This window comes from Cyprinus carpio, chromosome B9, assembly GCF_018340385.1.
Source record: "Cyprinus carpio isolate SPL01 chromosome B9, ASM1834038v1, whole genome shotgun sequence".
NCBI lineage: Eukaryota > Metazoa > Chordata > Actinopteri > Cypriniformes > Cyprinidae > Cyprinus > Cyprinus carpio.
This window is the reverse complement of record NC_056605.1, coordinates 14,775,506-14,798,430: the sequence shown is the minus strand read 5'-3', so window position 1 is coordinate 14,798,430 and position 22,925 is coordinate 14,775,506. Positions and strand designations below refer to the sequence as shown.

Genomic DNA, 22,925 nt, shown 5'->3' with positions numbered 1-22,925 from the left:
ATTTATTGAAAAGAATCTCGTAAAAATAATGAGGAACAATAAGTTTCTAATAAATGTAGTAAAAAAGTATGTTATGCTTTGAAATGTAGTGCAGTAAAAGTTCTCAAAATAAAATACTCAGATAAATATACTTGAAAAAAGAAATAAAAATTACTTAATTACTGTCCAACACCAGTTTCGAGTGAGTTGCTGTGTTGTGGGTGGATTTCCAGAAGTGTTAGTTAGCTGGCCATGTGTATTAAGGGGTTTTGAATAGGTTATTGTTTGGTTGCTAGGGTATTCTGGGTGGATGCCAGGGCACTGCACTGGATTTTTTAATATTAGGTTGCAAGAATGCTCCAGGTGATTGCTCACATCGATTTGTATCTCTTAAAAAAGGAATATAATAATAATAAACATGAATGTTGTGTATGTTTCAGAGAGTAAAGTGTTCAGTCTTCAGGTGAACAGGTTGTGTGACTACTGTTGTAGGTTAACAATCTAACACAGCTTCCTGTAATGGGAAACCTGCACATGTGAAAGCAGATGGACAAGATGGACTTGGATTTTTGAATAGACAGGAAACAAAGGCTGAATCAAGCAGTGCATTTCAAAAATACCATCAGAAGAAATAGATAAATTGCACATGTGGAAAGGATATTAGTCAGTCCTTAGTAAAAAGGCTAATTACAGCTCATTCAAATTTTTATATATATATTTTTTCTTTATCTTAGATGCAGAGCCAAATACTGGTTATTTTTTAGCCACTTCGTTGCTACGAGCAAGTGTCTTTTGTTCATGGAGTCTAACAGTAGATTCCTTTCTCTTTTGAGCTCATGAAGTAGAACCATTGTCATTTCATTAGCGAAACAGCCTTTTCTATGGTGCATTTATGTGATTGCATGTTATTGTTTTTTAGTCTATTATTTTCCATGTTTTCTGGGAAAACGAACTAATAATTATAAAATTATACATAAATGAACATCTATGTGTACATGGTACGTAGGACTTTCATAGGCCTACATTTACTTTGCAGGTAAGTGACTTGTCTAAATTGCACTGCTAAATGAAAAATGAATCAAATAAAGATTAGGGCCCAGTTCCAAAGTAACTATTTCCATCTGAAAGCCTTTCAAACCCATTTAAACATAATTAAACGTGTGTACTCTTGAGTAGCACAAGTGCATTCATTGTTGTATAACAAGCAGTAATTGTTAAATCACAGTGGTATTGTGTCTGGCACACTCTGCACAAATATGAAAACTCACAGTAGACTCTTGTGATGCGAGGTATATTTTTTTTCCAATTTAGAAAAGTGTTTATGTGTTATTTTTATAATTCCACTAATGACAGACTGAAGCTGCTGTTTCGTGCTGTTCTTGTCATTTCCTGCCATTTTGGTCCATGCAGTTCAGCCAGCTTTCCTGTGGGCTTGAAATCAACTTTTAATGTAATATATGTGTGTGTGTGTGTGTGTGTGTGTGTGTGTGTGTGTGTGTGTGTGTGTGTGTGTGTGTGTGTGTGTGTGTGTGTGTATATATATATATATATATATGGGTACTGACTTATATTTACAGAATAAATTCAACCACCTACAGATATTCCATAGATCACCTCCTTGTATTGAAAATTTGATGGGCACCATATGTCAAGCTGAATCTGGTGTTTAAAAAAAAGAAAAATAAAAGTCTCCAAGGACATATACACTTTTTATTATGACCCCATACAATCACAAGTAAAAACATATTAATGTTATTTCAATTTGACTTTGTCAAAAATCTAATAGAGTATTATGTGTATATAAAATAAAACTAATAAAGGCTGAGGACTATCACTGTTCAGCTTATCACTCTTTTTAGCCTCACATATTTGGCTTACATAATTATTTTAAATTGATTCATGCTTTACACTTCCTGACTGCACTTTACTTAATAACATTATAGGTCAAAGAAGAATTATTCACAATGTCTTCCATATGTGATGTTTGCTTGCACAAGAGGCTTGACATTTCAAAATGATCCTACTCTTTAAGTTATCCACACAAACTATTGTACATTTGAGAGCTGAGTTGGATAGTAATGGATTGTGGATAAATTGATATCCACTGTTGAAGAAACTGAAGTTAGAAAGTACAATATTGAAAGTACAATACTTAAAATATACAACATGCATGTTGAACTGAATTATTGTTTTGGTTAAACTTAAACTTAACAGGAAAGTTAAAAGGGAGCAAAACTAATATTTGTTCATACCGTTATTTCAAAAGTTGTATATCAGTGAACAGCTTTTTATCTCTTAATTGTCTAAAAATCATGGAAGATAGTTCTTTGCAAATAATTTTTTTTTTTTTTTTTTTGAAAGACCCTGGTAGTCCACACATGGATGACAAGAAACAGAATTACACACATTTACAAAATGGCATAAGTGCAAAAATTGGAACACAGATTTCAGTTTTTGATTCAATTCCTTTTTGTGTCAATTTGTCATAAGGAAAAAAATTAGGATCCCTCTCAACTATCTCTCTCTCTTTTTCTAGTTGATCCTTCTAAACTCTCTCTCTCTCTCTCTCTCTCTCTCTCTCTCTCTCTCTCTCTCTCTCTCTCTCTAGTTGACCAAAGAGCTATGGACACTGAATGGCGTTCCTGTGGTAAATGCACTGATCTACAGTATGATAGTGGGTAAATGTAACCTTGCGTGACATATTGTTTAGCAAGCTGTTTTCTTGACGTATTTCCATGGCTTAAACACAGACTGAGCAATTACACAAAACACGATACATTTAAAATTGGAACTGTTCTTTTGGCATACATTCTGATGTTCATTCATGTTAATTTCATGAATATCTAGTAGGCTAGTGAAGAGGGAGAGAAGATAAGCATGCATTCTGTGCCACTGCTTCAACTGGAAGTCACCACATTAAAGTGCACCAAAACGGCGTTTGTTGTTTAATTTTCGAGAAATAAAATAGACAGAACTTGAAAGCTGAGACCTTGTTTCATATCAAAAGTAACAAGTGACAAAGCCTATGGCAATTATTGGATGACATGTGTGCTGCAAATGTTTAGTGATATTTTGTTTGCGCATCAACAGAAAACAGCAAGACTGAAAGATCGATCACATTTCATCAAAATTCAGAAATTTGAGTCAACACAGGGCTATATTTTTTTGCTATTTTAAAAATTCCAAAATATAAGTTTATACCAATAATTTTTGTTGAAAATAAAGAAACAAAGTCATGTACTTTACCGTTGCTTAGGTCCATCCTTGTCTCTTCACGCCAACAACTGATTGCTAGTGAACCTGAAATCAATGCAGCTATGGGGTTTCTGGTCTCAATCTGCCATGATGCTATGTCGGTGAAATGGAAGATAACTCATTCAAGAACTAAAACAACACTGTCAGATTTTATATGCATTTGAAATAAATTTTATTAATTTTTTCCCTTTGAAATGGAATAATAAGGACGATGGAAACCTCAATAAATTTACCCCCCCCAACATTCAATAGTCCTTAATAAATATCAGTTATCCTGAGCATTGCTTCCACAGTCTACACAAATGTCTGGAAGTCATGCTTTTGACTAAAATCTTGATGACATCATGGTTCTAAGAAACCAGTTTTCAAAAATTTAAAATAAAAAAAAACTCTGCATGAAGCAACCAGAAATTTTATCCATCAGCATTTCCATTGCTGTAAACAGTTTTTTTGTTATAGTGATGCGTGGCGATATCTTGCCTTGAACATATCAATCTGTCTGCACATGACAAAAACAAACTATGTGTCACAGCTTTAACAGGAAGTGTCCGTTGTAGAGGTGCTGTTGCCACCCAAAGCAGTGTACGCTGCAGGTGATGAACTGTCATTTTTGCTCTTTAACAAATTCCCTGTGTGCTATTACACCCAATTTAGCTGACTACCACCGCATCATTATCTACAGAGTTTCCTCGTCGTCCTCCAGGCCGCTGCTGGACCTCGTGGGCATGGACTCCTTTAGCAGGATGTCATCGACCTGCTTTGCACTGTCCTCTGGCTCCTCGGGTATGGATGGTGGCAAGCTGTCAGCATCTGAATTGAGCACATAGCCTGGCAGTGTGGCATGGGCACTGACAGTTGGCCCTCCGCTGCTGCGGTAGACTCGGCTGGAGAAGAGCGTAGTGGAGCGGGAGCCTGGGCCGCCGGTAGCCAGCTGGGACTGACTGCTGGTGCTGTTGTTAAGGCCCGTCAACACAGAGCCATAGCGATAGCTCCCGCACACCACCAGGCCTTTCCAGTCAAATGCTAGGTTCCACCGTGTCCATGTTTTCTTGATCTCAGTCTGGACCTGTGGATCAGAGTTAGATGCTAAAGAACACTGGATGTTGAATTGCACAGTAACTTTTTTATACAATCAATAAGGCAGATTTCAATACACTGTTAGTCATAAAACAATAACCTAAAAAACAATAACAACAGGTACATAATACAATGTTTTGTTTTGTAATACAATGTACTGTAGCTATTGAATGTATTTTGAACCAAAGCACTAAAAAATGATCTACAGTGTAGCCCACACCAATTGTGGTTTTGCTCACTGCATTAAAAGTATTGGGAAATGGATCCTAGTGATTGTAAAATTCTCCTAAATTCCTATTCAATTACTGGATTTCAGTTAAATTTGTATTGAGGAAGGCAACAAGACGCAGAATTAAAATTCAAACATGTATTTAAGGAAGAAGATTTAAAATGAACTGAAAAATTCATGCAACAAATTTTACTTAGCTAGAAAAGTAAACTTTACATTTTGGCTGGTTTGTACATTTTGCAAGAAGTTTTACAGATTATTTATTTATTTATTTATTTATTTATTTGTGTGTTTGTTTAATATATTTACTGTTTAGTTCATATATTATCTTTAATAGTAAATACACTTATTTTTGTGGACCAGGGTGAAATAATCTTCATTTCCCTGAATGCATTACCTATGAATTTCTTTAAATTACTATTCAGTAAATTCTTCTTCCTCAATTCAATTCAATTCAATTCAAATTCACACTCAGGAATTAAAAAGGAGCTAATTCACCAATTCTTAATTTTGCACAACCTTTATTTAGACATTCAACAACTAGACCGAACAAAACAGATTAAATAACTACAGTCTACCGAAAGCTGGGATGAAGAACACTTAAAACTTCACAGCTTGTTCTGATTGGTCTTGATTTAAAACTTATATATGTTGTAAAGCACTCGTACAATACGTTTAAATTAATAATATTATTTAATCTACACAACATTCAATGTGATTTAATGGGTGGTGGAATCTCCATTAACACCACCAGTTTCTAGCATCTGCCTGGCTGAAGCAATGGCAGCCGCTGTGTGCCAAAACGCCCACCACACACTGGCTACTGGTGGAGTGGAGACCAAGTGATGTTGCCAATCAGTTTAAATAAGCATGAGTAGGAAGCTATGATGGATGGATACCAAAGAGCAAATTTGGCCAGCATGCCAGGGTTTTACTCCTACACTTTTTTGAGAACTACCTGGGATCGCTAATGATCTTGGAGAGTCAGGACCAGTTTAACATCTCATCGGAAAGACTGAGTTGGCTGCTGGTTGAGCTGTCCCTGCTGGCCTCACTAACACCCAAGAAAAAACATAGCTTTCTCAAGGAGGCCTCCCATCCACATACTAACCAAACACATCCCTGCTTTGCTTAAGTTTTTAGTGTGCAGACACCCCCAGAATGTAGGCAACATCAGTACCTGCCTTGCCAAATCACTTGAAACCCACTGCAACTGAGGCTTCATCCAAATTCAAATGCAGCCTTGAAATGCACTTTTTTATTTCCCTGGCCATAAAGGATACAACAAATGGATCCTTCATAGCCCAGACTATCCCAAGGCATGATGAGATGAGAAGAAAATGCCAGGTTACAATAAAAAAAAAAAAACATTTAAATGTTGACAGTTTATCATTTTTATTATGTACATAAATGTACCATACAGTGAACAGATAGGTTGCAAACCTGTTTGTTTTCTAAAGAACCTTTTTCCACTATAAAGAACATTTTGTGCAATGGAAAGGTTCTATGAATGAATTAATAAATGAATGAATGAGGCATTTATATAGCGCTTTAATATGTACTGCTGTACATGCAAAGCGCTTTACAATCATATGGGGGGATCTCTTCTCAACCACCACCAGTGTGCAGCATCCACCTGGATGACGTAGTTGAACAAACCAATGGCGCTCGAGCCTGCCAGAAGGGGAAGAGCCAACTGCTATATAAGTTGGCCCGGAGCGCCATTCCATCAGAATCTTCTCCTTCAGTGACGAGACCTCTCTTCACTGACACTGCGATGAAGCTGAAGCAAGAAGCTCAGCCTGGTCTCCCGCCATCGAACCAAGCCACTGCAGTGGAAGGAGTTCCCCTGCAGCCATCTGGTGTTGGAAAAGCAAATTTTCTGAGCAAATCTCTCAAGCGCATTGTTTCAAATGTCGCTTCGTGAGTATAGCTCGTGCAAGGACCCACTGTATGAAACTGATGGTCACGACGAGTGTGTCGCCTGTCTGGGGGTCACCCACCCAGAGGCTGCACTCACAGAGGCTTCATGTTCTCACTTCTTCCACCATCAAGCCATGGGCTTAAAGCTGCAGTGCATCCTTCAAAGCCCTGCAGGATAACGTCAGCCCTAGCTAAGGGTCTCGAAGAAGAAGATCATTCCCCACCCATTTTAGCATCTCTGAGCTGTGGAGGTTTTTTACCATGGCACGTCTTGCCAGTTCAGCATGTGCCACGAAACACTACCACTTTGATAGCTGACCCAAATACCTTAAAGAGCAAAATTTCTTTTCCTAGTGTGACGTGTGTCCCGAGCGCTCGTCAGCGTCGCCCTGGCAACACAGTGAAATCACCGGCACTAGCTCGTCACGGGCTGAGCGGCCGCACCTGCAGCTCATGAAGAGGCGTCTACTTCAGCCGGGGAGGAAAGCAGTATGGTGAGCAATGTCTCCCGACACAGAGCCTAACTCTTTCCTCCTCTATCACAGAGAGCAGCGTGTGACCATCAGCCCCAACCAGGAGAGCACCGCACGGGATCCACCACTCAAGACACAGAGGGCACCAGGGAGTTGGAGCACTACGGAGAGCACTGTCTTCACTCAGAGCACCAAGTTGTCAATAAATCCGCCCTTCGGGGATTTTCTCTGTCTATCGGTTGTCGTGTAGTTCCTCACCTCGCCACACTGGTGGAGAATGCGGGCATAGTGTGAGGTGAACACCGACAACCGACCCCTGAGGAAGTCACCGTCACCCATTTTGTTTTCTTTTTTGTTTTTTTTTGTTTGTTGACATTGGTTTTTTGTGCCCTCTGCTCTGTTTCCCCAGGCGGCCGCTCCTCCCCCCGGCATGGAAGAGCTGCTTAAACACCTCACCGAGGTGAGCATCCGCCAGCAGCAAATAATGGAGCACATGGCCTCACGTCAAGGAGACGCCGAACGCGAGCTCGCCGCCCTCCGTACCGCCGCCCCACCGCACGCCGCTGCCTGACCCCCGTGTCCAAGCCGTACAGCTGATGCCGCGAATGACGGCGCACGACGATGTGGAGATGTATATGCAAATATAGGAGGCGTGGCCAGAGGACGAGTGGGCCAGACTTCTCACGCCGCTGCTGACCGGGGAAGCGCAGCGGGCGTATTTCACCATGACAGCGGAGAGAAGCCGGGACTATGAAGAGGTGAAAAAAAGGAAATCCTGAGCCGAGTAGGCCTCTCCCCAATCTGTGCGGCGCAGCAGTTCCATGACTGGGCCTATCGAGCTCGACAGCCCGCTCGCGCCCAAGCGGCAGAACTAACCCGGTTGGCCCACCATTGGCTGTTGACAGGGGGTCCCTCCGCACACAAGGTAGCTGAGCGTGTGGTGATCGACCGACTCCTCCGCGCCCTCCCCCGCGCGTTGAGGCAGGCGGCTGGCATGAGGAATCCCACCGATCTCGACGAGCTCGTGGAGGCCATTGAGCTGGCGGAGGCCGCCCAACACCGGGAGGTAGGGGAGCGAGCGCCGCCTTTTCCCCGAAGGGTGGTCCAGGAGCGACGCTCGCCGGAGGGCACCCAGCGACCCGTGAGCAGGCCTGCGGTTCCCGCCCCCAGGACGAACCGATGCCCACCGAGCCGCCGCGCTCCCCCAGGACGGATATGGCTAGCAGGCTGTTCAGTGCACAACCCGCCGCCGGAGGCACCGCGAGCCGAGGTGCATATCAATGGCCGGCCGCTCATCGCCCTCCTCGACTCGGGCAGCAGGGTAAGCCTGATACAACCAACTGTCCTTCCGCCCAGAACCGGTTCCAGAGCCCGGCTGGCGATAACGTGCGTGCACGGGGATACCAGGCATGTACCGACACGGCGAGTGACCATCACCGCGACACCTGGTTCCTGGCCCGTCGAAGTGGGAATCTTAAAGGACCTACCGGTACCCGTTCTCCTCGGCCGGGATTGGCCGGGGTTTGATCAGCTCCTCACATCCAGCACACAGCCTGCTAGCCGGGCCGGGGACCACCGACGCCGGAGATCAGCAAGGCGCCCTCGACGACGCCCCGCGCTGCTGACATCGCACAGCCCGCGAGGAGGTGAGTCCCCCTCCCAAAACTCTAACCTGTTCTTTGATGTCTTCCAGCAGATAGCGGGAGGGGGAACACTCGCCAACGAGCAGCGCGGGGACGAACGCCTCAAGCATTGCTGGTCTCAAGTGCGGGTGGCGGAAGGAGAGGATTTACAACCGGCTCCCCACCCCACTCCCCATTTCGTTGTCCAAAACGGCCTGCTTTACTGTGTCGCGCAGCGAAGGGGGAGGAAAAGACGTTGCTGGTGGTACCGCGAAGCAAAGTCCAAACGGTGTTGGAACTCGCCCATGCCCACCCGATGGCTGGCCACCTCGGCGCTCAAAACACCGCGCAACGGATCCGGGATCGCTTCAACTGGCCAGGACTGGAGGGGGATGTCAAGCGGTACTGCCAAGCTTGCCCGACGTGCCAACGGACATCGCCACATACTCCTCCCCCCAGCCCGCTGATCCCGCTGCCTATCATAGAGGTGCCCTTCGAGCGCATCGGGATGGACCTGGTGGGGCCCTGCCGAAGTCCGCCCGGGGGCATGAACACATCCTAGTTATCGTGGATTATGCCACCCGCTACCCAGAGGCCATTCCCCTCCGCAAAGCCACCGCAAAGAACATCGCACAGGAGCTCTTCCTACTGAGTAGTCGGGTTGGCCTACCAGCGGAGATCTTGACCGACCAGGGCACTCCTTTCATGTCCCGGATCATGGCTGACCTTTGCAAGCTCCTCAAAGTCCGGCAGATCCGGACCAGCGTATACCATCCACAAAACGGATGGGCTCGTGGAACGGTTTAACAAGACCCTGAAGCAAATGCTGCGACGAGTCGTGGCCGAGGACCCAACGCGACTGGGACCAAATGATCCCGTATGTGCTGTTCGGGATCCGGGAGGTGCCCCAGGCTTCCACCGGCTTCACGCCCTTCGAGCTCCTCTTCGGCCGCCAACCCCCGAGGGCTTCTAGATGTCGCCCGGGAAGCTTGGGAGCAACAGCCGGCGGTAGGTCGGACCACCCTCGAGCACATCAAGGCCATGAGAGAGCGGATCGACAGGGTCATGCCATTGGTCCGGGAGCACATGTCCAAGGCCCAGCAAGACCAGCAGCGCCTCTTCAATCGGGCCGCCCAACCACGGGAGTTCCAGCCGGGAGACTACGTCATGGTTCTGGTCCCCACCTCCGCCTGTAAATTCCTGGCACGCTGGCAGGGCCCATACACGGTCACCGAACGGGTAGGTCCCGTCACCTATAAAGTGCGCCAACCAGGTCGCCGAAAAGAGGAGCAGCTCTATCATATAAATCTGTTGAAGCGCTGGGTGGGGACCGGACCCCAGCTCTCGGCCCTCGCCACCACCTCTCCCGTGGTTGTAGGCATGGATCCCAATCTCTCCGCGGCCCAGAAGACGGAACTGCAGCACCTGGTCGGTCAGTTCTCGGATGTGTTTCTCCCCCCTGCCAGGGCGGACGACCGTCATCCAGCACGAAGTCCGAACACCACCAGGAGTTATCGTCCGGCAGCGGCCCCCTATCGTGTCCCGGAGGCTCGGCGACACGCAATCGAGACAGAGGTACAGGAGATGTTGAAGTTGGGGGTAATTGAGCCCCTCGCGGAGTCCCTGGTCCAGCCCCATCGTAATGGTCCCGAAGCCCGACGGCACCCTCCGGTTCTGCAACGACTTCCGCCGCCTAAATGAGGTCTCGGAATTTGATGGCTACCCCATGCCCCGAGTCGATGAGCTCCTGGATAGACTGGGAAGGGCCCGGTTCATATCGACTCTCGACCTCACCAAAGGTTATTGGCAAGTCCCTCTGTCTAAGGATGCCAAGCCCAAGACAGCCTTCTCAACCCCCAGTGGCCACTGGCAATACCGGGTCCTTCCCTTCGGCCTGCACGGGGCACCCGCCACCTTCCAGAGGCTCATGGATGTCCTGCTGAGGCCCCATATGACCTACGCCGCGGCCTACATCGACGACGTGGTCATCCATTCCGAGACCTGGGGGGAGCATTTAGAGCGGCTCCGGAGGGTGCTGCTGGAACTCCGCCGGGCGGGGCTCACCGCCAACCCCCGGAAATGTCACCTGGCTCTCTCCGAAGCCAAGTACCTGGGCTTCTGCGTGGGTCGCGGCCTCATCCGGCCCCAGGAAAATAAGGTGACAGTTATCCTCTCGGCACCGCGGCCCACTACCAAGACCCAGGTACGAGCCTTTTTGGGGGTTGGCGGGATACTACCGGTGTTTTATCCCTAACTTCTCCTCCTTAACCTCTTCCCTGACAGATCTGACCAGGAAGGGGCAACCCGAGAAGGTAGCCTGGAGTCCAGAAGCGGAAGAGGCATTCCAGCAGGTGAAGTCAGCCCTCACTACGGAGCCAGTCCTGCGAGCCCCCCGATTTGTCCAGGATGGCGAGGAACACCCGGTGATCTATATACACCGGGTTAGGAGCCGTTCTCTCCCAGGTCCAGGACGGCGAGGAACACCCGGTGATCTATATTAGCCGGAAGCTGACCCCGACCGAACAACGGTATGCCGCCGTGGAGAAGGAAGCATTGGCTGTCAAGTGGGCAGTCCTGGAGCTTCGCTATTACCTCCTCGGCCGCCGGTTCACCCTGCTGACAGATCATGCGCCACTGCAGTGGATGGCCCGCGCAAAGGACACCAATCCCAGGGTGACCCGGTGGTTCCTTGCGCTCCAGGACTTCCACTTCACCGTACAACACCGGGCGGGGGACAGCCAACGCCAACGCGGACGGCCTCTCCAGGATAGGGGCAGCTTTCGCAGGTCTGTCAGGCTCCACTCCCCACCCTCCCCATATCTCCCCATTGTTCCGCAGGCGTAGGTCGACGCTTGGGGGGGGAGTGTGACGTGTGTCCCGAGCGCTCTCGTCAGCGTCGCCCTGGCAACACAGTGAAATCACCGGCACTAGCTCGTCACGGGCTGAGCGGGCCGCACCTGCAGCTCATGAAGAGGCGTCTACTTCAGCCGGGGAGGAAAAGCAGTATGGTGAGCAATGTCTCCCGACACAGAGCCTAACTCTTTCCTCCTCTATCACAGAGAGCAGCGTGTGACCGTCAGCCCCAACCAGGAGAGCACCGCACGGGATCCACCCACTCAAGACACAGAGGGCACCAGGGAGTTGCAGCACTACGGAGAGCACTGTCTTCACTCAGAGCACCAAGTTGTCAATAAATCCGCCCTTCGGGGATTTTCTCTGTCTATCGGTTGTCGTGTAGATCCTCACCTCGCCACACTACATTCACACATGTCAGTTCTCCCACTTTGGGTGCAGTTAAAATGGTCCCCTTAGCGAGCAGTGAGTCAGGCTTCTACAGCCGATACTTCCTTGTTCTCAAAAAAGACGGTAAGCTCAGACTGATTCTCGATCTCAGACATCTGAATCAGACAGTCATCCTCGTGCAAATTCGCCCCAAGGACTGGTTTCTGTCCGTGAATCAGAAAGATGCTTACTTTCACATTTAAATAGCACCCCGTCACAGACCATTCTTGATTCGCCTTCGAGGGAGTGGCCTATCCGTATACGATTCTACCGTTTAGTCTGCCCCTGGCCCCTTGCACTTTTACAAAGTGCGTAGACGTGGCTCTTTTCCCTCTGATGGGAATCCGCAAATTAAACTACCTCGATGATTGGCTAGTACTAGCCGACTCAGAACGGCAGCTTATCACTCACAGGCCATGCCTGGTGCCTGGGCCACTTTTATGTCAAGGTAACCCATCAAAGCTGTGGCTCCTTGGATAAATTCTCGCCTGTATCAGTCAGACACGTAGTTGGAAACGACCTTCAGAAGGAATGTGGTCATTATGGATGCCTCAGGCTCAGGCTGGGGCGCGCTGTATGAGTGCAACCTGGCGTACACCTTCTGGTCGACCAGCAAGCGATGCCTACATATCAACTGCCTCGAAAATGATGGCAGTCTTTCTAGCCCTGAAAACCTTCCTGCCTGCCTTAAAGGGGCACCACATCCTGGTCTTGTCAGACAACACGACAGTGGTGGCCTACATCAATGGCCAAGGCGGCCTCAGGTCACGTCCCCTTCCAGTCAGACTGAACCAGGGAGCAGATATGTTGTCAAAAGACAATGTAGCTCCAGGGAAATGGAAGCTACATCCCCAGATGGTTCAGATGATCTGGTCAGTTTTTGGCAGGGTAGAGGTCGACCTCTTCGCCTCCGAAGACAACTATCACTGCCCAACCTATTTTTCAAGATAGTGGGATGCTCTGGCCTATGACTAGCCCAAAACCCATCTGTATGCCTTCCCTCCGATCGCCCTGTTACCCCAGGTTATCAGGTGAGTCAGGAACACAAAGTGCTCTCTCCTCCCCATGGTCCCTCTCTGGAGTAACAAAGTCTGGTTTCCAGAGATGTCCAGCTGCTATTTGCAGCACCATGGTCAATACCACTGAGGAGAGACATTCTCTTGCAGGCACAGGGCAAGATTTGGCATCCCCAGCCAGAACTGTGGAGGATTCATGTCTAACCAACTTCCAGCGAGAGTCACTAATACCATTTTAGAGGCTAAACCAGGATCCGGTATCATGTGACACGTCCCACGTGCTAACCTTTTTGCAGGAGCTGCTGGATAAGGGGCACACCCCTTCCACGCTCAAAGTCTATATGGCAGCCATCGTGGCAAATCATTCTCTCGAAACGACTTGGTCGTTAAGTTTCTTAGAGGTGCTCGGCGGTTAAACCCTCCTCGCCCTAGGATGGTGCCAGTATGGGACTTGTCTATAGTCCTGAGAGCTCTCAAGAGCTCTCCCTTTGAGCTGCTTCAATCAGCCGGCTAAAGGGTCATGACACTCGAAGGTGCTCTGCTTTTGGCCCTGGCATCAGTTAAGCGAGTAGGGGATGTGAAAGCCCTGTCTGTATTTGTATGTGTCCTGCCTTGATTTTGGACCCAATGACTGTAGAGTCATTCTCCAACCGTGTAGTGGTTATTTATCAAAAGTGCTCTCAACTCTGAGCCCAGGTCATTTTCCTGGAACGGATGGCAAACAAGGTCCCAACTTGCTGTGCCCTGTCCAGGCACTGTGAGTTAACATTAACCCTCTGGAGTCGATTAACGCGTATATGCGTTTTGGGGTATTTTCTCCTGATAACCCCGAAAAGAACTTAAATTACACTTTCAGTTTTGATCGTACAGATAAGAGCAATACATCAATCGAATCTGTAAAGGGTCTATTTTATACAGTGTATACAGACATAATAACAACAAAACTTTGTGTGCACTTATAAAATAAAGATAACAAACAAGGAGTGCTGTCTGCAGCCTTTGTCTGCGCTGATCTTCAGATACAAATGCGTCATTAAAATGAACTGTAACTCAGTGAATACTCAATGAAGAGACATGAGAGAGATATCTATAGAAAGCCTGACATGTCTACTTTTAAACTAAACAAGTGCTGCTGAAAACAAATATTCTGTGATAAAGTAATCCATATGAAAACAACGCGATGTCCGTTTTTCACGTCTCCCTTCATTATCTTCTAATGCGACCACGCCCCCGCGCCGAGCGAGCTTTTGAGATTCAAATGTTTCACTGAAGCACGCGGCTTTTGAATACGCCCACACACAACAGAAGACAACGCAGCGAGATTGTTCTTCAAGTTGTTTTTTATTTTACTGTTTGCTTCGCGATGAGAGGAATAAGACATAATTCACCCCAGAAAGATGTGATGTGGTTGAGGATTTGAGATTTGGATTTCCTCAGAAAAAAAGAATGAAGCAATTTATCCAGCAGAGATCATAAACATGAGTAAGTCTCTTTTTATTTATTTATATACTTGTACTAGTTTTCACATAACGTGTAAACATTTTACTAGTTAGACTTTTTCCAAAGACTTTTTCCAAACTATAATTCCTGACTAAATGTATAATCAAGTGAAATATTATGAAGTTTCAATAACAATATACACTACTATACCATTCAAAAGCTTGATGTAAATAATATAAATGTAACAATAAATGTAACTGTAACAAATGTAACAATCATTGCTGTTCTTTCAATTTATCCCCCCTAAAAAACCTTAAAAAAATCCCCTCAGCTCTTTTCAACATTAATAATAATAATAATAATAATAATAATGATAATAATAACAATAAATGTTTTTTTTTGTAGAAAATAAGATTGTTAAAAGGATTTCTGAAGGATTGTGTGACTGGAGTAATGATGCAAAAAATTCAGTTTGAAAGTCAGCTTTGATTTTTCCTAATAAACTGTTTAACTGCACTCACAAGTGAATATTAAATTATGTTGTGGGATAACTAAATATATTCTAAATAAACTACAAACATAAAATTATATACATTTATTTAGTCCTCACATTCTTTCTTGTAACTCATCCCTCTCAGTGACACAGCTGACTGAATGGCTCATTATGCAGCTCATTATGCAGGTCTTTGTCTTCTCAGGTGTGAATTCATGATAGTTGACGCCTACTCGCATATGACTTTTACCAACAAAAAGTGTCTTAGAAAATTTAAATCAATATATTGTTTTCTGTAAGTGAGTAAAACAAGATGATTTTCACATCATTTAGAAAAAAAAAATTCTAGTCTACAAGCTCCAGTTCTCAAAATTCCTGGGAACCAATTTTCTGTATGTGTTTTATTGCCTTATTCAAGTGATTTAACATTTTTAGTTTTTCACTAACCACGCATAACATTTTTTTTCTCAAAAACACAATCATGTACATACATGCTGCTCACATATTATTATAGCCCAGTTTGTGCTGATTACAGTGAGATTAGACTTTAGCCATTTAGATATTTATAAGAAACTAAAAAAAGCACAAATGTCAGGGCATGACAAAACTTCTCCAGGCCCAGGCAGACAATCAGAGCAGCTTTTTATGTGCTTTTGAGGCCGCTCTAAAGGGCTGCCTGTCACAAAGCAAAGCATTTCTCATTGGATAGTAGATGCTATAGCTCTGGCTTATGCCTCAGCTGGCTTGCAATGCCCTTTAGGTAGCCTCCTCTTGGGCCTGGTCCAGTGGAATCTCTATTGGGGAGATTTGTGCGGCCACCGGCTGGTTGTCGCCATCTACCTTTATTAGATTCTACAATTTGGATGTCCCTGCCCTGCAGGTGCGGTTTTATCTCAAATAGACCTCAGAAAATTCTTGGGTCTCCTTGTGGCTCAGGCTTATGGAGCCCTCACTAAGTGTGCCTGGGCTGACCTCGCAAAGCAGGCTAAGTTCTGCATCTGCTTATGGCACGGCGCTACTGGATACATTCCCCAAGCAGGTGTCAATTACAATGCAATGGGAGTTATCTTTGATAGGGAATGCTCCAGTTACTCATGTAACCTCAGTTCCCTGAGATAAGGGAACGAGCGTTGCGTAACTGGCCGTGCTATAGTTGCACGCAAATCGATGGCTGTCGCTTTAGTCACTGATTCTGATGACATTCTTATCACTGGGGACCGAGGTTATGCAAGTAACTGGAGCGTTTTCCCAGGAGGTCTCCCATCCAGGTACTACCCAGGCTCAACCCTGCTTAGCTACAGTAGGTAACCAGTCTTGGGGCTGCAGGGTGATATGGCTGTGGTATGCTGTGGAATGTTAAAGGTTCTTCATAGAACCATAGAATCCAATAAAGAACCTTCACATTTAAGAGTGTGGTCTATGTTAATTAGTCCACTAGCACATCAAAAAAACAAGCAGCAAGAAGTCTTAACATGTGTGACGAGTGTGCGCTTGGCCTGAAAAATGCTTGATGCTGAAAAAAAAAAAAAATTGAGACAATCCATCCGCCAAAGTGTCAAAAAACAATGAAAAAAAAAAAGCATGCAATAGCACATCCTGAATGCAATAGCACATCCTGTGAAAACCCCCTTATTATTGTAAAGCAGCTTTGCTGATGCTCACCTCTCCATTACAGTAGCAGTAGATGATAGACACAAAGAAGCCCTAGAGGAGAAACAAAAATAGGTGTTGGTGCGAAGTCTCAATACAGTGCAAATGTCTCAAACTACTGACTCTGGTAATAATGACTTTTGATTTTCATTTGCAAGTTTAGTTGTGAGTCAGTGATTACGAAAAAAATTATTCATCTCTGGAAAATGTTCATAATACGTACATTACAGCACAGTTAATTATGCACTGGTCCATGTTTTTTTCTTGGTCACAAATAGTGTTTTCAGTGATTTGGAATCATTATTTTTATATAAGGTATCTAATTAGTTACAGTTGACACTGACCTTCTGTTTAGTATATATAATATTTTTAACAGCCTAAAAACAAATTAAATGTTAATGTAATTAAATTATTTTATTGTATTTACCCAGTTCTGTGAATGTGGCTGTGTTTCTGAAGATACTGCAAGTGTAAAGGGAAGTGATGTATTCTTGTGAAGGACAAGCACTGAATTGTGTCATCAAGCTCCAGGTAAAAGACTCTTAACCTAACCAGCACCTGTCATTTAAGACAACCGAACATCTCAAACGGAAATCAATGGTGTGTCATGAGATGTCAAGCCTATTTGGAGTGCTGTGAATTGGATTGACCGGTCAATATATTTCTCTGTCTTACATGCTACTTAAACATTTTATTTTTTAGCATTTTGTGCAACAAGCATTTACATATAAGCAAAATTCTCATCAAAACCTGTGGTTCGATGTTTCTTTGTAATTAACTAGTTTTAAATTATTACCGTGCATATTTTGTACAATCAGTGCTAAATATCTGAGCTTTTCCCAAAGAAACCAAACTTTTTCTCATTTGCTTTACAAGGTTTGTAAGAGAACATTAACATTCATTTCTTTAGCAAAGAAATTGACTTTTTATATACATTTTATGAGGTGATGATATTATAAACACATTTCTTCATAGTTTTTTTCTTAATTGTTCCTCTGCAGTAGTTGAGTATTTTCATAGTACAAGAAATCATTTTTACTGCAAAAACAAACAAACAAACAAACAAAAAAACATTCATTACCAGAGCAGTTTTTAAAAATCGCATGTCACCTGTGACCAAATCCACAATAAATCATGTAAAATACATGCACGACATTTATATAAATTATGCTAAAATACAAATTTGAATGTATGATTTTTGGATTATCAAAATGAAAATAAAATAAAAATATGCATCTTGACTTGCAGAGATCACTGATTGCATTAGCAGACTTTTGATGCAATAAAGGCATAATTTCCAAGTACCTGGAAAGAATTGAAGAACAGCTCACAATACATCCGCACCTCCCAGCTAAGACCTTCGAATGTGTGTGGCATCCCAACAAACACAATGTAGTGCACTCCAAACACAAACACCAACACAAGCGTGGATTTGGCAAGCTTCCTGAACAGAGAGAAATTAAAATGTTCTATGAATTAAAGGGATAGTTCACAAAAAAAAAAAAAAAAAACTGTTATTTACTAACCCACATGCCATTCCAAACCTGTATGAATTTGCAGTTACCTTTGTACACCAAATTTCAGAGAACAAAATGTTGTCATGTCATATGGATCAGCATGATTGGAAATTGCACGGGGACACTCGGTTACTAATTCCCCCATGCAGATTTCCCATTTGATTTAAGACTGTTGAATTTTAAACATGCAAATTTGCTGCATTTACCAACATGATATAATATATACCAATATTACCAATTGCTGTTTACCAAGCTTGTTGGTTTGGAATTGACCTGCCTCACACATGCTTTAATACTGACAATGGACATATTTTGCTACAAAGTTTCACTAATGTAATCACACCTTTAGGCAGAATCTTCAGGCTGGTATTTTCAATAATGTAAACAGGGATGGATGTTATATAAGCATTATATAAGTATAAAAGCATCATAAAAGAGTCATTAAATATGTCTAAGACTTCACAAACTAAAATCATCATTTGCTAAGAATCATCCTCTTCACTACAAAGTTGTCACATGGATTCAGTCGACTAGGAGTAGAGGGCACAATAACTTTGTGTGTGGGTTTTTATTTATTTTTTATTTTTTTATTTTGACAGCATCTGTCCCTATTTGATTTCACACAAAAAGAGTAAACATTCTGCCTAACATCTCCTTTTTTTGTTCCAAAGAATAAAATAAGTCAAACAGATTTGGAATGACATGACGGTGAGTAAATGATGACATTTGATGATTTTTCATTATTTGTCAGACTGTCAAAAAGAAAAAAGAAATGCATTTATATCACTATAAAGTAATATAAATGCACAGTTTCACCCTGTTTATAATAACACAGAATCTTTACTGCCATGTGACCACTGTTTAAATATCCCCAGTCAAGCAACATGTAACACTTTTTGATCTCGGTGAGGTATTTGTGTTGGCCGAAGATGCCAAGTACAGTGTGTGACACTAGTAATAATACGAATTCGAGTTTGACTTTAATCTGTGTTTGATGAATGACATCCCACACACCTCCGTGTGGCTTTAATCAGAATAAAGACAAGTGCAAGATCTTTTTTAAATGCTATGCCTTGCTTCCAGACAGATTAAAATGTCTTGCAAATTAGTCATGAAAAGTATCATGAAAAATAATTGGAAAAAAGCAATGCTGGAAGATCATGAGGTACAAATCCTCTTTTAATTGAAGCCACGCTAAGTTTGATCAAACAAAGTGTTCCAGTAAAAGGAGCGTTGTACCAAATGAGAGTCAAAACGATGTGACATACTAGCATTCAAGGTCATTTGCATTACAGATTTATTTCTATTGAATTTGTTACAAAGTTCTCTTTGGCTGAGCAAAATGCACTATTCACTGTGTTTGCAAATATGACTGTTTGTCTTTACGTCTGCTCTACCAGCTGTGCAAGCTGACACCTGTGACTCTTCATGTTGCTAATTAGTGGCGAGACAGCAATGATCAAATTGATTACTGTTATTAGTCACACAAAATGACATCTATTGGCATTGTGTTTGCTCCAAACTGGATTCTTTTAGGGAGCATCCAGAATAACATTTTGGCATGCCAAACCCAAATGTGCATTTATAGGGTCTAAAAGCATTTTTTTTCAAAGCCAGACAAAAACGGAAGCTAAAAATTTTCTTTCAGCATGTAACAAGATCAAATCTATAATATCCAGTGCAATGCTACACTGATTTCAGCACATGATGGAATGATGGAAACCACAATCCTAATCAAACTGCAGAATGTGTAGCCGTAGGGGAAGCATATTATCGCATCTCTTAGCCACAGGTGATTCTGCCTTTAAGCTTTCAGATGAAAGATTTTGCCTAATTTACATAAGGAAATAATAGTTGCTGTAGGGTGGGCTTCCATTCTTTGTAGTCTATAGCAAAGATGATGCTGCTGTAAAAGCACAGACAATTTAGCCTGGTATAACACTGAATTCACAATTTCAAGGCACTTGAATGCATAAAAAAGGCTCAGTGGAAGTGTCAATGGACAAACCTGTACTGTTTCCGTGTGTCATATCTGCCTGCATTGGTCTCGCGGATCTTGGTGGCGAGAACCCTCACAATATTCACAAACAGGAAGAAGTTCAGCTGAGAAAGAAAGAGCAAAGAGAAATAACTGTATAAAAGGTGACACTTACTAAAATCCCTTCTCCTGCCTAAATATAATTTGAGTAACTCTAAAACTGTAATAGGGACTGAGGATTTTATCCATTATGCATATCTGGACAATAAAGCCTGTCACAGAAGGGTCACTGGGAGATGACCGGCTAAGTGATGTGTATGGCTGCTTTTTCCCAAATGAGCAGGGATGTTTTGAAAAATGCTAATTTCCATCTGCTTAATCATAATGAGTGGGATCTCTGTGCATCTGATTTTAAGCTCAGTCTCGAATCAATAAGACAAAAAACTGCATTCTGGGAGCAGAAAATATGGGTTAGGGTCATAAGGGTACAATTTAAGTTATGGTGTTTGCAATTCAGCATTTCACATACAAAAAGGACTCAGATATAGATGCATTATTTGGTGTGTAACTTTATTCTGAAATTAATTTATTTCGTTTTCTATTATGTATATGCACTACAAAGTGTTTTGGAATCAAATAATGCTATTTAGATTGCTTGGCTGTGCATGAATAATTAATGAAGAAACATACATAGCTTTCCTAACCACATGAATTATGATACGAAGTAGTGCACACATGATAAATGAACACCTCAAAAGACTAAAGAAGTATACAAAAATGTTTTAAAGCTATATTAAGATACACTTACTACAGTGTCCAATCATTTGTCCAGTAACCACAAAAGTCTGTCAAAAGTCTGCTAATTAATGTTTTGTTTAAAAAAATCTTAATGATAACTGATGTTTGGTGCAGAGGTGGCAAGAGGCAAGACAAACAGATGGCACTTTGAAAATTACCTATAGAAATGAACATAAATAGATTGACTGAACTGCAGTGCTTGCATACACACATTTCTATTCCTCCAAAGGAACAATATGACATTAAAATCACTGAAAAGACAAAAACTGACTGGTATTATCTCTTAACAAAAACCCACCACATTTCATCCATTAAGAACCTGTGGTGCTCTTTGACATGCAACAGGAAAACTATGATGTCATTCTCAATCATGGCAATCCACATTTAAATGACCTCTTCTACAGAATATTGCCCCCATATCCACCATCTGTTCAGTGGGAGTATGGGGGAAAAATTTAAATGTCTCTTTACAGTTTGCAACATAAGAATCATCATTGGCCATATTTTACTCTCATTATACATCTGACTTTCCTACTAATTGTTATCTGTCCATCCACAACAACCACAATGCGTTTAAATAACAAAATTAGTATATATCACAGTATTAATGTATTGTACAGTATTTTTAAACTATACATCAGCAATGAGGAGGAAAAAGCACAACTGGAAATTTTTGTTCACGGTCTTAAAATTATATAGTATTTGTGAGGCAGATAGAAAGGCTGGAAATATAAATTAATTGCCTGCTCAATCGCTGTCTCGCATTTTACAATTATATACAGTAGTTACAAAACAAGTATCAAAGTATGTGAGATGGCTAAAAAATAAATCACTCAAAAAATTATTCAATGCTTAATCTCGTGTTTGTAAATGTGTGAATCAAAATGACACAGTGTGACATCTCATCATTTCAGTGTCTGAGTAGATCAGCCTGAAATGGAACTGAGGACCATTCAGTCTTTTTTTTTTTCCTGAGGCAAAATTCATGTATTTTAAAGTTGGAATATTTTTTTTACAACCACACACACCAATCACAACTTCAGTCGCCTTGTGCATGTAACTTATAAGGTGAAGTCCAGCTGTGCTGCCCGGCACAAGTTAAACAAGGGTGTGGATAAAAGTAATCATGCTGAGGCAGCTTCATCATCCCCACAGAATACAACATTTGCTTGATGTGCACAAAAGATATATGAACAGTTGGATGTACACAGTTTAATCTCTCACCAGTACGGCTATTACTAAAACCTTCAACAAATGCAAGCAAGTCTATTTATGTATACACACAAGATCCACACATAAACACGTCCCTCAAATGCTTGATATAATGCCATGCAAACAGCATGTATAATCCCTATATAACACTTATATAAAATATATATTTAATGAGTGTAAATTACATTTACAAATAATGAAAAGTTACAAATATAGCAAAATGTAAAAAAAAAAAAAAAAAAAAAAAAGCAACAAAGCCAACCTGAGACCTACATCCACTGGAAATTAATAAAAATTTAAATTAATATAAAGCATTTCCAGTTATTTGTGGATCTTTAAATGGTTATTGTGATTCAGTTTCAAATAATTATTTTGCCAAAAAAAAAAAAAATAACATCTACTTATTACTGAAGATTCCATTTATTATATATAATGCATTGATGTCTGACTAATCTTTCAGCTATGCAGTTACCTGCCAGCATCTGTATCCTTGAAGATACATACAGTGATAGAGAACTGGTTATGCTGTAGAGTATTATAAAATGACCTAAACGCCTTTGACTTCAAGGGTTCTGTAGCAGAAAATTATTTTCAAATAATAATCCATTGAAGAACAAAACATGTCAGTAATGTGTTAGATATCTATTCCTCCACCACAACTGCAATTAAATAGAAAGATGGTATGGAGTCTATTCAAACTAAGTGTAAAAGAACATAAATAATGGTAGATATTGTAAAATAATATATATTCCATCTTATTTAGTGACAAATGATCTTCACACAAAGTGTAAACAGAGGAAATGTGCTATTCGTACTAAAGGTAGTCTGTCCTAGTGTTGCAATTACCACAAAGTAATTGCTGGTCCTGGTCCACTCATGCCTGTCAAAAATTCTGTCTCCACCTCTGCCAGCATGACTAAGAACATCAAATATTGTCACATGTCTCAGTACAACCAAAGTCCTTTAAGAAAATAGTCTGTA

The 22,925-nt window shown here is 42.6% G+C and overlaps 1 protein-coding gene across 1 annotated transcript in view; it reads right to left on the bottom strand.

Moving 5' to 3' along the window:
- Positions 1-3,423: 3,423 nt before the first annotated feature.
- LOC109098352 (parathyroid hormone 2 receptor-like) overlaps positions 3,424-22,925 on the bottom strand; it is an 80,151-nt gene continuing 60,649 nt past the window's right edge. Inside the window, exons 10-13 of the mRNA XM_042731113.1 lie at positions 19,965-20,059; positions 17,745-17,883; positions 16,452-16,493; positions 3,424-4,300 (exon numbers count right to left, since the gene is read on the bottom strand). Coding sequence (XP_042587047.1) covers positions 3,911-4,300; positions 16,452-16,493; positions 17,745-17,883; positions 19,965-20,059 — 666 coding nt within the window. The 3' untranslated portion in view covers positions 3,424-3,910. The remainder of the gene's footprint in view (positions 4,301-16,451; positions 16,494-17,744; positions 17,884-19,964; positions 20,060-22,925) is intronic.